General features: G+C 37.9%; 1 protein-coding gene across 1 annotated transcript in view; it reads right to left on the bottom strand.

Moving 5' to 3' along the window:
- The window catches only part of LOC308692837 (neural cell adhesion molecule 2), a gene marked incomplete at its 5' end in the record, with an annotated part of 70,737 nt that extends 58,383 nt beyond the window's left edge, over nt 1-12,354 (bottom strand). The window contains 3 exons of the mRNA XM_081369245.1: nt 2,430-2,636; nt 8,015-8,089; nt 12,321-12,354. Of these exons, the coding sequence (XP_081225371.1) occupies nt 2,430-2,636; nt 8,015-8,089; nt 12,321-12,354 (316 nt within the window). The remainder of the gene's footprint in view (nt 1-2,429; nt 2,637-8,014; nt 8,090-12,320) is intronic.
- Between the last annotated feature and the right edge of the window lie 4,655 nt (nt 12,355-17,009).

Raw genomic sequence — 17,009 nt, 5'->3', positions numbered from 1 at the left:
AATAGTTCACTTCAAAATGAAAATTCTGTCACCATTTAATTACCCTCAAGTTGTTTCAAAACTGTATGATTATTATTTTTTTGTTTTTGTTTTGTCTGGTTACCGACATTCTTCGAAATATCTTCCCTTATGTTCAGCAGAAGAAAGAAATTCATAAAGGTTTGAAACAATTTGAGGTTGAGTAAATGATGACAGAATTTTCATTTTGAAGTGAACTATTTCTTTAAGAGCTCAGCTCACTGGAGGAGAAGATTAGCAGTTTTTCACATAAAGCTATAGACTTCACAAGTCTTGAAATATAGTACACAATTCATAGTTATGATACTTTTTTGACACTTTTGCATCTTTGTTATTAACTTGAAAGCTATTCATCATTTATTGTAATTGAATAAAAAATACAGCAACTTGAACATTCTATAATATTTCTCCTGTTTGTTCCACAGTAGAAAGTAAGTCGTGAACTACTGCTTTAAATGCACCACTGTAAGGAGCATTCGATTTGGTTGTGACCACAACACAACTATTCTCTCTTTCTTATAGTGAAGTCCTCCCCCTATCCCTGTCACTTTTCCCCCATTACTGATGCCGGTTTTCTCCCTGTCGTGTGGCGACAGCTGTCTTGTTGTTGGGGGAATTACATTTAGCTTTACATCAACAGATTTGTCAAACATCTTTGGATGGAACACGTCCATTTTCCCTGCATTTTGAGGCTCTCTCTTTGAAAGCTTTTGGATGTCCTATTCAGAGGGAAATCAAAACAGCTATTTCAATGGCATCTTTTCCAATGGTGGAAGGTTTTTTTGTGCTAACACACATAATGTCCTCTGCTATGTAATGGATTCCTAAATAGTTGTGCCAAGATGTTGTTTCATTGTAATCTGCATCAATATACAATACTCTTGAATTGCTTTTATAGTCGGGACATGTAACAGCATGCTTCCTTTTAATACGCTGAATAAATCTCAATGTAAATGTATGATCATTCGCGGTACAAGTTTGCATCAAATCTAATCTCCAAAGAGAACAAATGAGGACAGATGGAGGATAACTGAATGTTTTTTCTTCTTGAGATGCATGAAAAAAAAATTATATTGAAATTGGAATGATGTGTCATTGGAGACAAAACAAACTTTTTAGGAAACACACAAGTGTGCCGATATCATTTCAACACATAGGCCTACATCCAAAGTAAATAGGTGATTTGAAATGCAAACCTCACTGTCACAACTTTACTTGCCCACATGAAAACCCTTTGCTTATTTTCTCTGCTGATTTGTAAAATAGAGCAAAAAAAAATCTGGGCATCTGGTTTCTCAGCACAGATGTGAGTCTATGGTCTCTGACACTGATGGGACGTTGAAAGGGACAGGATCCCCACTGCTGAGAGACCACAGGCGTGCCATGAAGCATCGTATCCCCTGGGTGGATTCTGTGTGCCGAGTGCCATGAACAGGTGGGAGAAAAAGCTGCTTGCTTTTCATGCTGAAGAGCCCCACAGTGTTGAATCACAGGTGATTTAGAATCTAAATTCTCAAAATTCTCCAATTGGTTCTGTCTCCAAACACCAGCAATACAGTAAACACTTTAGCATTAATTTTAAACGATTTGTTGTTCTATGGCTAACTGAGCTGCGGTGCTCATTCAGGCGATGCAAGTTCAGTTCTGGCTCATGACATTTCCTGATCCTCATTCCTCAGTATAGTACCAAAAATACAGTTCAAAAGTTTGGGGTCAGTAAGATGTTTTTTAATGTTTTTGAAATAAGAATCTTATGTGCAACAAGGCTGCATTTATTTGATCAAAAATACAGTAACTGCTTAATATTGTGAAATATTGTTACAATTCAAATATAACGTTTTCTACTTAAATATATTTTCAAATGTAATTTATTCCTGTGGTGGCAAAGCTGAATTTTCTGCAGAAAAACTTAAAACAGTTAAATATTAACAGCTTAATTATTTTGTGGAAACAGTGATAGCCTATATTTAGGATTCTTTGATGAGAGTTCAAAGGAACAGCATTTATTTGATATCAAATACAAATATACATTTATTTTATAAAAAATATCGTACTGACTTTACTAATATATATATATATATATATATATATATATATATATATATATATATATATATATATATATATATATATATATATAGATATATAGATATATAGCTAAAACACATAATGTCAATCTTACAATCTTTTTAGTGTATATAAAATACTTTACACCTAAAAACAGAGGAATTCATTATTCAAAGGGCATTTTGTGTTGCTACATTATGGGATATGTTTGGTATTTTACCCCAAGTCCCCGTTAATATCGGATCCTATTTCAAACGTATCTACATACAGTACGCAAAGTTATAAAACCATGATGGCAATACAAAGTGTGTATGAGCAGATTTATTTGTGTGTTTGCTACTTACGGTAGATCTCCAGCACCACAGTGGCCTCCTCTGTATGTCCCTGTACATCGCTGGCCTGGCACCGATAGATTCCAGCGTCTTCTATTTTGGCATTGTAGAGGGTGAGTCTGGAACGGATACCTTCATTGTGCAGTGCCACCCGCTGAGACGGGACCATCCGCTCCCCCTGTGGGTTATACCAGTCCAGATTCACAGGCTCCCCGATCACTACAAACACACACACGGTTACGGTCATAGTGCGGTACAGAATATAGTGTAAATGACTACTTGACAATATTGCACAGGACTTGATAAAGCATATGGCTGCACAATATTGGAAAAAACTGACATTTTTTTTTCCTGCGATATTTATTGCTATATGAAAAGATACAGCAATTTTCAATTATTAATTTTAGAGTGAGTAGGGTGATTTTGGGAGTGCATCTGCATAAAAAAAAAAAAAAAAAACGAAAAAAAACATGTAACTTACTCATATTTCAAAATCCTTGTAGGGCTGAATGATTTTTGAAAAAATACTAAGTGAGAGTTCAAACAGGGTTTGCTTTTTCCAAGAACCAACTCTTTCAGTTACCATTTCAGTAACCAAAACAAAAATATCTTTCCATGTAAGTTTTCATAGGACAAATGTTTTTGACCAATTCAATATGACTGTAAAATAAAAAATAAAATAAATAATAACTATTATTAAATAAAAAAAACAAAATAAGAAAATTTTTAATACTACTAATGTACTATAGTAAAAATAACTTTCTTTTACCGTATACTTACAATACTAATATTTATGTCTTAATCTCATTTTCAAACATTAAACCATCAAGCTTTCATTCTGACGGGTATAAAATAAATAAAAATATGCACTGCCGTTGACACTGTGTTCATTCACACCCATGCAGAAACCTCTTCACTTCACTGAAAACAATAGCGCATATATTTGACAATCACACAAAGCCATATCGCGATATTGATTTTATTTTTGATATACCATGCAGCCCAAATACAGTATGTTCATACCCAAAGGGAAACAACTGGACACGTTTCACTGCCATTCCATTTGGTGCTGCTAGTGGTGCAGAACTTCCCCTTTAAGGATATCTCTTAAGCCTCTGGTAGTGGCATACACTCTCTCTTTGTCTCTCATACACACACACACACTGCGATAAACAAAACTCGTCATGTGCTTTGCCCTGCAGAGACTGGCTGGCCGGACCCACATTTGGTACCAAGGTGCTTGGCGCTGTAAATCCTGCTTTGCTGGAAGGTCATAAAAAGCATCAGCATGGTGCAGCACTTCTCCGTTCAAAGCATCAATCAACTGCACAACAGGGGCCTTCGGCTGCACAACGGGGGAGCGTGAGACTGCGGCTCCAGGCAGACGGGCAGGCCGAGGATGCAACCGGCCCTGTGATGCAGCTCTGCCAGGGGAGAGACGCTGAGAGCGGGCAGGGGGTTATCAGCGAAGGAGCAGAGGATGATCTGCGGGACGTGAGGGGTTCAAGGAGAGGACATGGCAGTATAATCTCAGTCCACTCAGCAGACGCTGGACCATGAAGGGGTAAGGATGAGATGTTAGGGGTTGAAGGGCTCAGGGACAAAGCTTAGCGCACTTTGCTGGTCACATTCAATTTTCTTCGCTTGTGAATGAAGTTTAGTTTTAATAATTAGGTGTAGTGGTTAAAGATGTAGGCTGGCAGCCAAAAGGTTGAAGGTTCAAGCTTTGAAAGGGGGGGATTCATGAGATATTAACACTGTGCCCTTGAGCAAGACACTTAACCTACTTGTCCCAGTGAAAGAGTACTGTTAGTCACTCTTAGGACCGCACGATTTTGCATAAAAAATAAAAATAATTTGACTTTTTTGTTAACAGAAAAGTGTGGGTGTTCATAGGGTATTCTCTTTACAAGAATTCTCTTTGTCTTTGTTAAAAAAATTATGCCACATTGCCACTGTGACTTTTTTTCTTGCAATCGCAAGTTTACATCTCACAATTCAGACTTTTTTTCCTTCAAAATTCCAAGATATAAACTCGCAACTGCAAGTCATAAAGTCAAAATGCGTGATATAAACTCACACTTCTGACATCTTGCAATTGTGAGTTTATATCAGAATTGCGAGATGCTTCCATACTATCATGAGCTGCACTTTTATAAACGAACACAGTGCTGAGCTTCACTCAAAAATGGTAGGGCATATATTTCATTAAATCGCAGTCTTTGTGATATGACTATTGCATTAAGCCATTTGACAATATCAATTTTATTTCATTATGTCGTGGAGCTCTGTCACTGACACTCACTGTACATAAAATAATCCACTAAGGGACTGTTCGTTTTTTATTTAAGGGGCCACCGGAGGAGTTTTGAGATCTGTTGTCAAAAAAGACATGACCCTCCCTTCACCAGCAATACATTTTTCTATGACCCTCCAAAATGATTGTGAAAAAAGGCATGACCCTTCCCGATAATTTATTGATTAGCCTACTTCTGTACTGGTTTGCGCTTGGTTTTGTTGTTTTGCAAAGATGTTCAGATAGCCATTTATTTTATTTTTTTTAAACCATAAACTCTTGCTTTCTCATCTTACTAGGGAATACTCTGGAATAGCCTTCCTGATACTGTTCATTGCTCAGACTCGCTCTCCCAGTTTAAAACTAGATTAAAGACGCATCTTTTCGGCCAGGCATTCATATAATATTTTTAATCTTACAGTTCAAACTACAATCCGGCCTCTAGTTCATAAATGCCAGAGGAGAACTGGCCCCCGACTGAGCCTGGGTTCTCCCAAGGTTTTTTTTTCTCCATTAGGTCACCTGATGGAGATTCAGGTCACCATTAGGTCACTTGATGGAGTTTTTCGGTTCCTTGCCACTGTTGCCTTTGGCTTGCTCAGTTGGGGATATTTGGGGATATTTAATTTTATTTTATCAATCAATAAATTCCACTAGAAACAAACCTTGTTGTATTATTTTAATTTAATACTGTGAAGCTGCTTTGATACAATCTGTATTGTGAAAAGCGCTATACAAATATACTTGACTTGACTTGACTAGGGCTGTAACGATAGACCAAACCTACGATTCAGTTCGTCTCACGATTTTTGATTTTAGATTTAAAAAAAATCATGTTTTCGGTGCTGATGCGGTGTGACTCGTTCAACATGTGGGTGGCGATGCCAACAAAGCATCTAAAAGCTGTCACAAAGAATTATTAATATGTCAAATATAGCAAGGAGACATTTTAATTGTTTATTAATAAACAAGTGTTTTCTGTGTCGGCTGCAAAGATGAAGTTGACGATGCGTCGCGATCTTCTCAGAACGCGCCAGAGAGAAATGCACATTTCATAAGCAGAAAGCAGTCTGTTTTCCTTCGTTTTGAATTGTTCTGTTTAAAAGTAGACATTTCAAGCTTTCTATATATTTCTCAGGTCTGTGAGGCAAGTAGCATAGGCTACCTTACGCTGAGTTTCGGTTCATTTATGAGACAAGAGTCCAGTTCACTCGCCCGCGCCTCCGTGTCATGATTATCTATTTTCCACTATAGTTACTTCTTATTTATTAAATCCAGATGAAACATTGATTAAAATTAAGATACAATTAATAAAAAAACGAAATTTACTTTAAAGAAAGGCTTTGTGCTTTCTGTTTGAGGTCTCTGTGAAATTTTTAAAGTCGCTTTCAGAGCAGTCATGTCCGTAATGGAGACCCTCCCCTATTTTCCTCCGGTGGCCCCTTCCATAAATACCGAACGGTCCCTAAATGAACATATAGCCTACTGAGCCTACGATCCATTTTAGACATCAAAGACACTGTATACTGTGACCTGTTTATGTTTTCTATTTCAGTATGCACTGAACATGTCTAGCTCTTTGCTAAAAATAGTCTTTTAATCATTCCTCAACAGTTATCCACCATCATGTGCAACATTAGCTTTTCTGAAGCAAATTATTTCCATAACATGCAGCACAGAAATTAAAGCCAAAAAAAGAACTTTATAAATACATCAAAGCAATATCCCTGCATATCCCAAAGCTATTTTGGAAGGCAAGCATGCTGGTTTGTCTCAGCTAGTTGACCTGAAGGTCTGCAGGGCATGTGTGCACCCTCCATAATATCTCCAGACACATACCAGGTGTGCTAATCACTCGCAATCTGGACGGAGTCCAGCAGGGGTCAGCATGCATCACCCTGTCAGGTAGTGCCTGGAGCTCACGCAGCAAAGCCCTGCAACCTGACTACAGTAGCTCAGCCATGTGGAAAAGAAAAACAACACCCAGCTTCACCACAAAACATAATCTACCCCTGTGCACATGGATATCCATACTCATGTCCAAGCACAACCTTGCCTGCAGTCTTCAAGAAGAGACAGGCTTAGGATCTGCGGTTTACAGGCAGAAACTGACTGGTCTTGAATGATAAGTAACTTTCAGCAAGGGAATTGTGCTGATTTTTTTTGTTTAGACTACAAACTTTTTTAAAGGCAAGGGCATGCCCCAAACATGACATTGCTTTTTGGAGCTTCAAAAACTTGGGCACTATTCAGTGCTATTACATAGCTGGGAAAAGCCAGGATATTATTTCATATAACTCTGATTGTGTTCGGCTGAAAGAAGAAAGTCATATATACACGCCTAGGATGGCTTGAAGAAGGGTGAGTAAATTATGGAATAATAAAAAATTTTGGGTGAACTATTCCATTACAATAAATGTTTTATAGTCTAATATATTTTGAAATGTAATTTATTTCTGTGATGGCAATGCTGAATTTTCAGCAGTCTTCAATGTCAATCATTCTAATATGCTGATTTCGTGAGCACGAAAAAAAAAATATTATGTTGAAAACCGTGTTTAATTTGTTTTTAGAAATAGAAAAATAATTTGATGTATAGAAAGTTCCAAAGAACATTTAATTGATTTTAAATATAAATCTTTTGTAAAAATATAAATCTTTTTAAAATCAATTTAATAGAAACTTACTTAATAAAAGTATTAATATAAAAAAATGTATATAAAAAAAAACTTACTGACCTTGAAGTTTTAAACAGCAGTGTGTGAGTGTGTGTGTATAATATATTTAGCATTTTACTATTACAAACTATGCCTGTCAATATAATGAAAAAATGTGATTACTGATTTTGACTGCAATAAAATCAAATTCAGTAACTGTGATAAACATAACAAAATAAACATAATTGATCACATCAAATTTTAGGTTAGCCTGGTAATGTTAACAGCCCTTAATAATATACTTGGTAAAATTTCCTCAAAGCAACCTATTACAGACCCCTGAAGGTCCCCACCCAGTTTCCAAAAAATAAATCAAATATTGTAAACAATCAATATAAAAACAGCTGTCAGTCCAAGAAAAAAAAAAGATTCATACACACACAATCAGACAATTTGCCTTGGTCATGAAGAAAGCCTTAGTCTTAGTATTCCATACTGCTTATGACAGGAGACGGTATTTAAGCCGCTCAACCTAAATAAAGGACTACTTGAGGTAGCACTATGTAAATTGTGTGCAGTCATGCATCTATCTCATCTACATCAATGTCAGACACATGATCAGGTGATGCTGCGAGAGTTCTGACCTGTGCATGTGAAAAACTTGGACTCTCCGACGCTCAGCTCCACCTTTTTTAGCGAGATTGACACCTGGAGGACACCTGGAAAACAAAGAAAAAGAGACAGAGAGAGATAAGAGAGAGGTAGTAATCAAAAATTCAGTGCACGAACCGCAGGTACAACAAGAGTGCTTCACATGTTCCTGCCACAGAAATCACACCAAACCACAGGCGGCACAAAAAACTGTCTTTGCAAGCTGGAGAGATGAGAAGGTACAGCGAAACTTCTATAAACCCCCTCCCAATCACTTCAATCAGACTAGCCAGCCTGGAACATCTAGCACCTGGTACAAAAATAGTGAAGAAAAGAAAAGGACACAAGACAGACAAAGCTTTGATCTGCCTTTTTCTTTTTTATATATGTGGTCTGTTCTTGCATTGCATTTCGCTCTCAGGGAGGAATCCAGTAAGAATAAACTGCAGCTGCCGGTAGTGTCATTTATTTGAATGCGTTGTCTGTGTTGTTTTAGCATGTGATTCACCAATTTAAATAGTTTGAAATGGAACTCTTGCAGAATGTCCAAGCTGCTCTTTTCTATACAATTAAAGAGAATAGTGACAACTAGAGCTGTCATTAACTGTATATTTATATGTATTTGTTGCAATGACACAATTATGTCTTTGCATAGCCAGATGTGGGTCAGAACTATATAAAAAAAAAATCTATTTTTTTAGTAACTCTATTCCTATATTTGGATAATGATTATGATATTATGATAATAATTTGGTATATATATATATATATATATATATATATATATATATATATATATATATATATATATATATATGGTAAGATTATATGTATATGGTAGTGTTTAAAACCTTCGTCGTCTTTTTGCTCAAACCAAGATGACAGAAGTGTTGATCACAGAGCTACTATTTGCAGATGACTGCACACTCTTTGCACACACACAAAAGTAGACCAGTTACTCCAGTTACTCGTCTACCAGAAAATTTGGTCTGACTATCAGCCTGAAGAAAACCGCTCATTGCACCTGCTGTCTAAGATCCAAGTTTACAAGACAGTTGTCCTCAGCACTCTGCTGTATGGTTCCGAGTCATGGGTCCACAGAAAGCATATCCGACTACTTGAGTACTTCCATCAACGGTGTCTCCATTCCATTATGGAAACTCAGTAGCAGGACTTCAAGACAAACACAGAAGTTCTGGAAGAAGTGGGCTTGCCAAGCATCGAGACCATGCTACTACTGCGTCAGCTTCACTGGGCAGGACATGTGTGTTACGCATGGATGATGGGAGGCTGCCGAGAGCAGTGTTCTATGGGGAACTTTGCCAGAGCAAGCGAAATTGAGGAGCCCCACACATGCGCTATAAGGATCAGCTGAAGCAACAGTTGATGCAAGTTTATATTAACCCCCAAGACTGGGAGATACTGGCAGCTGATAGATCCAAGTGGAGTAACATTACATTGAAGGCTGCCAGGGAATTTGAGGAACGCATAGTGAAAATTGCCCAAGCGAAGCATATATGAAAGAAAGAATTGGCTGCCCAAGTACCCAAAGACAGCTACTGTACCCAACCTTTCCCTGTCCCATCTGCTCTAAAGTCTGCAAGTCTTAGATAGACCTTGAGAGCATGCTAAATAACTCTTTTGTGTTAAATGCAATAAATAAATATGGTCATTTGAGTTTGGGACGACATGAGGGTTAATGAGTTTTCAGGTATTTTTTTCCCCTTGAGAACTGCTCAGTACCAGATGAAATCACCATGTTCTTCTTACCCGCAGAGCCAATCATACGGAGATGACAGTGAGAGGTCCGAGGTTCCTCGTTAAAAGTGCTCTGTGAATTTGTGGCTCAGGTAGAGGTGAGGGCAGCGGACAGCATATGAATGAGAACACGAATGCATGCTGGAGCTGGAGCATGAATGTGTGAGAAAGCAGACAAACTCCTTGAGCTGGAGGTCTCTCCGTTCATCTGAGAATGACCAACTCATGTTCTTTTTATGATTTTCACACACTGGCATGCAAGAGTCAAGAGCAAACTGGACACACGTACACACTTGCGAACACACAATTAAACACACACTGACGGAGCTCATGGGGGAAGCACTGGCATCTGGCGTAATGATTAATTACAGCACAGTGGGGCTGGAGCTAGTCATCTGGATGGAGACAAGTCTGAGGGTATGTGAGCTGCTGCCCGTAGCAACCAGAATATAATTACTCCCCAAGACTACATTGGGAGAAAAAAAAACAAAAAAAAACAAGCCTTCTCATTAAGTTTTTTTTTTTTTTCACTTATTGTACTGTTCAAACAATATTACATATTTGGTGTCACAAGTTAATGAACAAAATGACACTTAATATAGTGTAAAAAATGATTTGAAGTCATTATTACATTGTAAACTTTGAGTCAAGCACATTAACACCTGTAATCAAAGTGTATCTCACATTTGACAAAACATTGATGAGAGAGGATGTCAGGCAAACTGCCTGTGCTATACTTGCAGACTCGCTCTCCTGGAACACATTTCCATGTGTTTGATTTGTCCTAAAGCAAAATCCACCTCAAGAAATGTCAGTGTGTCAAAGAAAATGCATAATTCATGGATATAAATATTGATCTTGATCTAAATTTTGTACACACGTCAGATAGACAAGATAACGAGCCCCTAAAAAGACAAGTAGCAGAGGTGGCAGTGATATAATCCAAGACCATTTACTGTTCTCTTGATTAAAGGTGCATTGTGTAATATTTAGGAGGATCTGTTGACAGAAATGCAATATCATATACATAACTATGTTTTCAGTGTTGTATAAAGACCTCACTTAATGAACCGTTATGTTTTTATTACCTACAATCTACTCACTCCATGGGTCCCCATACATTGAAATGCATCAACATGTTTCTACAGTAGCCCTAAAACAGAGGTTCTTAATCTTTTTTGGGCCATGGATCCATTATCCATGGTATTTTTTGCATTAATATTATGCAAATGGTATTTTATCCATACACTTTGAATGGTATAGTGCACACAAACAAACAAACAAACAAACAAACAAACAAACAAATAAAATACATATCAGTGAGGCTCATTCTTTCCCTGGTCATTCTGTCATACTCTCACCTGCCTTTTTTATCGCCAAGTTTGAGCTCTGATAGCATGTGGGTTATCTTTGACAACTTCCCTCAGAGCCAAGACTGGAACTAAATGTAATTAAAGCAATTAATTACTTCACACTCACACGAGAGTCGGTTCTCTGATTAAACCTAACTGTCTGTCAGCCAAATAATCTAATTAAACTGATATGAATCAACAGCCATTGGAGCAAAAATAGAGAACACCACTTTTTTCACCAATTTACGAGCTGAGAGAATGAAAAGAAAAAGAAAATACACTATTGACATATCAGACCACCAATAGGGAAAATCCTCTTTTTTTTGCCATTAAACATGTCTATTTCAAGCAGTGTGTTTCGCTGGTAGTGCGTATAGCTCCCTGAAAACAGAAGAGCACGGGAGAGTGCGGGAGTTGTAGAGATGAGTTGCCAAAGCAATTAGATGTGCAAATGGAGAGAGCCAGCCACAAATGTGAATAAGTAATGCCCCAAAATATCAATACCTGCCAAAAAACAAAAATAAAAAATTACTGAGCTATAGCAGCAAGAAACTTCTGTAATGATAACTAAAAGCCGTAAAACAAAGTGCATGGGTCCTCATAATATTTGCTCACGCGGGACCCCAGACCAATAAAATCAGTCTGAAATCAATGGAGGCCTGAGGTGCAGACATAACTCTCTGCTTTACTGTAATTCTGTGGTGTGTTTGCCATTCCGAACAAAATGCCTGTGTGGAAGAAGTGAGTTAGCGGTAATTAAGCAGGCAGCAGTGCAAAGCCCCCAGGCTGAAAGGCTACACACCAGTCATTTAACAGTGTGCTATGCTTTCTCACTGCCACTGAGATCATTCTTATCTTTAGCATGAGTTCCTCTTAATGAATCGGTCAAACTGAATCACAAATTGGTCTGTCTTAACCTGATGCAGATTGGCTACACTCTTAAAAATAAAGGTCCCAAAGGTGGTTTTCACAGTGATGCCATAGAAGAACCATTTTTTGGTTCCACGAAAGAACCTTTCAGTGAACAGTTCTTTAAATGTTCTTTAAAATTTTTGTTAGTGTAAAGAACATTTAAAAATCCTTCACACAAATCATTCACACAAACCTTTTGTGGAATGGAAAGATTGATGGTTCTTCATGGAACCATCAATGGCAATAAAGAACCTTTATTTTTCAGAGTGTACTGTACCACAAGACATGCCCAAACCCTTCTTAGCGGCCATCATGAGCTGTGATATCAAAAGTTGCAGAGAAATGAATGAATGAATGAATGAAAATAATACAGCGAAAGTAAACTGGCAAAACAGCTATACCTTTGAACAACTGTAAAAGGCGAAATATGCTTTTTCCACTAAAATTCTTGCAACTACAAGCAGCGGGGCACAAGCATGCACTAAATAGTACTACATATTTCAGTGGAATTCCATTTTAGCAAATCACTGAATCAATTCTTTGACCGGATTCATTTAAACAAATTCAAAAGATCCAATTTTCTAAAAGTTGTTGGACTTTTCAAGTTAACTCACACCAAATGGACTCATACATGGAAAAATCATACCTTTACTTGTAAACTGCCAGCAATATTCACTCACTTGTGCAATCTCATTTTCACATATCGTCAAAAGAATTATATGTGGTTTGAAAAGTTGTCTTTCCTCATTGCAGGCTTTCCTATTGAAGTGGTTCCTCTTTAACCTCTACCTCCACAGTCTGGACCTGTCCACCTTGTCTGAAGGAACTACTGGATGGTATTGGGCATTTGCACAACTCTCTTTCCCCTGAGATAAGACTGGATTCTACCACAGATGTAATTTAAGTGGTAGAGAGAGGATGGCTACATTGCTCACTCTCTCCCCCCTGTCTCTTTCTGTGCATTCCCTTGCACCCGAAATGTCAGAGTAAATGACTACAGAGAGATCTCTCTCTGTCCCCTCTGCCTGCTTACATCTCTCTCAGAGGAAATAGAAATGACCAAGGTGTAAGTTACTGATAACCGAGACATGTACTACACATGGAACCGACCAAAGTTAGTGGTTTAACAGAGACTAGATGTAGTTAGAACCTTTGGGATCTGCTCAAATCAAATCTTTCAGAACCCCCAAAATTGTCTGGGGATGAGCGTTTTCCCAAAAGTGCCATCTAATTATGTTTCAAACCAGCTCTGTAAGTCGCCGAAATAGATTCGAGCGGCAACGGAAAGGGTCAAGCTCTTGTGAAACTCTCATAAACAGAGCCAAAGGAGAATTGAGCACGGACTTCTTCTTTTCGAGGAACCTGCTGGGGTTTGTAGGTTAAGATTTCATTGTGCAGAAATTGAATCAGACTCTCCGTCTACCGTGAGAATTTATTATCATGGCGGAATTGACACCGGCTGACCTGCTTAAATAAGGGAGTTGAATTCGACTCTTCAGGCTGACAATGCTGCCAGTGCGCTTGCAGTACGAAGAGAAGAGGGACAAGTCTTATCTGCTTTAACTCAGTGGCTATATGACTGAATGCAAGGCGGACGCTCGTACTGAAGCCAATCAAGTTCTGAATGCATGAAAAATCCTTCTCTTATGCGGAATGACCGGAACCCACAAAGAGGATGCTAACTCTCCACAATGCAGATAGCTGACCAAATGTGCTTATTCAGCCCAGATGACCTACCATTAACTTTTAGTCCATTATTTATTTTCAGTTGTCGCACGTATTGAGAGTTTTGCCAGGCGTAAATTTATGTTCTGCATTTAATGTGTTTACGATATAAACAATTCCAGAGAGATTTCTGACAACAGGCTTTATGCTTTCCTTCTTTGAATTCAGATTTAAATTAGATTATATGTGCAATACAGTGAGAGACATGCTGGAAATGTTAATTGTTTTCTTTCTCCCTGCTGTCTGCTTCCTGCTGTGTTAATTAAATGCAAAGACAACACTTTTTTATGTGTGATGAGAGCTGCTTTTCTTCTCTGTGTGGTATTAATCTGACAGAAGGGCAAACATGAGCAGAGAAAAGGGAGGAAAAAAAAAAAACTAAATTTAAAGAGGCCATTCATAGCCTTCCCAAAGGATCCCTTCTGACTGGACTGAAGTCTTTTACCAAGGCCCCTGTTAACTGGAGCCTGACCTTACAGTTTGTGTGGCACATGCAGTGTGAACTGATTTGTGAACTTGTCACAATGTGATGCTGGCTTTGCAAAAAGGCTGTTTTTGGAAAATGGGGAAGAGAACTATATTGCATCACGTAAGCAAGAATTGTTTGTCATTTCACTTGCAAAGATGTTTATCAATTGTAAAAGGTCATTTTGGTTAATTGTGATTCACATAGAGAATTCTTAAAGTAACAAAGTCAAATAGAGAGTGGAAAAGGATCATGTAAGATGTAAACCTCAGGGGGGAAGTGCAATAAACCCTCACCTTTAAACCGAAAAGTAAAAATTTGGCCATTTACTTCATATGACTCATGAGACTTTCTTCTTTTCAACACAAAAAGGAAATATTTATCAACAATGTCCAAGCTATGCCATTTTCCAACAAGAAATCAAATCTGTTACTGTCTCCCAAGAAGCAAAAAAGAAAGACACATGGGGTGCTATAACTATTTAAAAAGTTTGAAAAAAAAAAAGTAAAAAAATGAATGGTAGAAATGTTGCCTTTGCAACTAACAAAAAAAAAAAACAAGTTGAAGTACTAGTAAAACTAAACCTGAAATAAAAATTAATGAAAGCTAAATATTAAAAAAGTGCATACACATTATTTTAAAAAAGCAATTTACAATAAATTTCCTACATTAGTTCACATTAATTACTGATGAAAAATAATTGTTAATTTTAATGTTAATTTCAACAATAAAACCTAACATACTTTTTGTACATAACATACACACAACATAATTCCGCACCCCGTTTCCTTATTCTAGAGTTGAAGACAGATTGGCTTAAGCTGTCTCCTCTGTAGACACACTGTTGATGTCTAACACAGTCTTCAATACTGTCAATCAGTCTGTGCCAGAAGGACTGTGCCATTTGTCAGCTCCAAACAAACAGTGAGGAATGCTCACCACACTTGTGTAGCACTGACACAAATAAATACATTTCTCTCTTCACTCTTCAATCTTCTTTCTCACACCCCACTGGCGGTCTATCGCTTCAGCCCTCTACAAAAATGAAACCTGTCACGCCGATACATCCATTCCTTTATCCCCTTCAAATCTCTTCCCTGTCCGTACAGCAAAGTCCAACTACTCCGATTTGCCTAGTGGCTAAATGATAAATATACAAATGCCCTGAGTGTTTTTGTCTTTGTAACGTTAATTGAACAGTTTGTAGAACATCAGAAAGGAAGGGATGTAAACACAGTGCGGCAGTGTGTCAGCACTCCCAGCAGATCCAGTGCTATGTCACACACTCCCCCATGCCGGGACGCTGTCAGTAAATATTAATAAGCCACTACATCAACCGAGGGTGGTCCCCTGTCACCAGATTAGCATAATCAGTGCAGTTAAAATGGCCGCCCTCCTCAGAGCAGGGAGGATAATGATGCTGGTTGAGCGCGCCATCGCACGGGCTGTGATATACGGCAAAGTCACCGGATCCTCTGCCGTCACTGTGTGATTTGTGGAGCAGGGGCTCGTGGGATTGGGATTGAGAGCCGTGCCAATCACTCTGGACACTGATTGGATTGAACACAGACTGGCCCTGTGGCGCAGGCTCAGGTTACGTGAAATGTTTGTTTTTGTTTAAGCTGATTGCTAGTTTGATTTCAGTACAAGTGGCCAGCCAATCAGAGAAGTGTATACCTTAGAACCCTGGGAAAGGCTAAGGAAGGGTCATCAACATAGATGAGATCATCATCACGGAGAGAAATGACACAGATTAGGTATGGAAAACATGATTAGTGTGTTATTCCTGTTTCAATTAAGACTTTAATGAAATTTGAAAATTCAACAGCTGATTTTTCCACTTACCCAATGCAAATGCGGTCACACTAGACTTCAAGCATGGAAAATCAAGTCAGACACCACATATATGGCCAACAGGATATGATGGCATGCTCTATGGCTTTGGTTTGCAATAACTTAAATAGTATAACTAAATATAAATTATAATAACTAAATATAATAAATATATTATAAATAATATATACGCTACAATTTAAAAGTTTAAGATCAGTAAGATTTATTTTTGTGATAATTTAAAAAAAAAAAAATAATTTTATTCAGCAAGAATCCGTTTTACGTTTGGGGTTTAGAAATTACATAGTTCACTTTTAAAGGGGCAATCAGAAAAAAAGCCATCCACAACAACAAAGCAACCGGAAATTCCATGTAACCCCAACAGAGAAAGTTGAGCAGAGCTGAACTTTATGCAAAAACTAAGCGAAACTATACAGCGACTGCCAACGGGAGTGCAGATAGTGATCCACCACCTGATACAGTTAGTGTGACCTTAAAGAGGAATAAAAAAAGATGTTATATTTGATTTAACCATTATTGAATATAAGCCGTACTAGCAGGAGTTCCACTACTCAGCACACAGCGCTTCTCAGGCCTATTTAGACGCGGCGTATAACAGAAGACACCCTTGCATTACTAGTCTGAAACACCAGGGGGGTGTTAAGATCTGATTACAGCATTCACATGCAGGGCTCTCTTACTGGAAAAGAGGTCAAATGGTGAGAGAAGGATTTTTTGTTTGCTCTTCTGGAATTTTCAGCAAGATTAGGCAGCATAATATGACTAGTCTCAAAACAGATGATAATTTGGAGAATACATTAGCCAGAATGACTCTGTAGAACTACCCACTCAGACAAACAGACCAACACAAATGGATCACTAAGGTATTGGTGCGTAAAAAATATATATTTTTAAAATTATACATTAACTGTTTAAATTTTC

This window comes from Scardinius erythrophthalmus (genome assembly GCF_964197995.2).
Source record: "Scardinius erythrophthalmus genome assembly, chromosome: 6".
Lineage (NCBI taxonomy): Eukaryota > Metazoa > Chordata > Actinopteri > Cypriniformes > Leuciscidae > Scardinius > Scardinius erythrophthalmus.
This window is presented reverse-complemented; position numbering and strand designations above follow the sequence as displayed.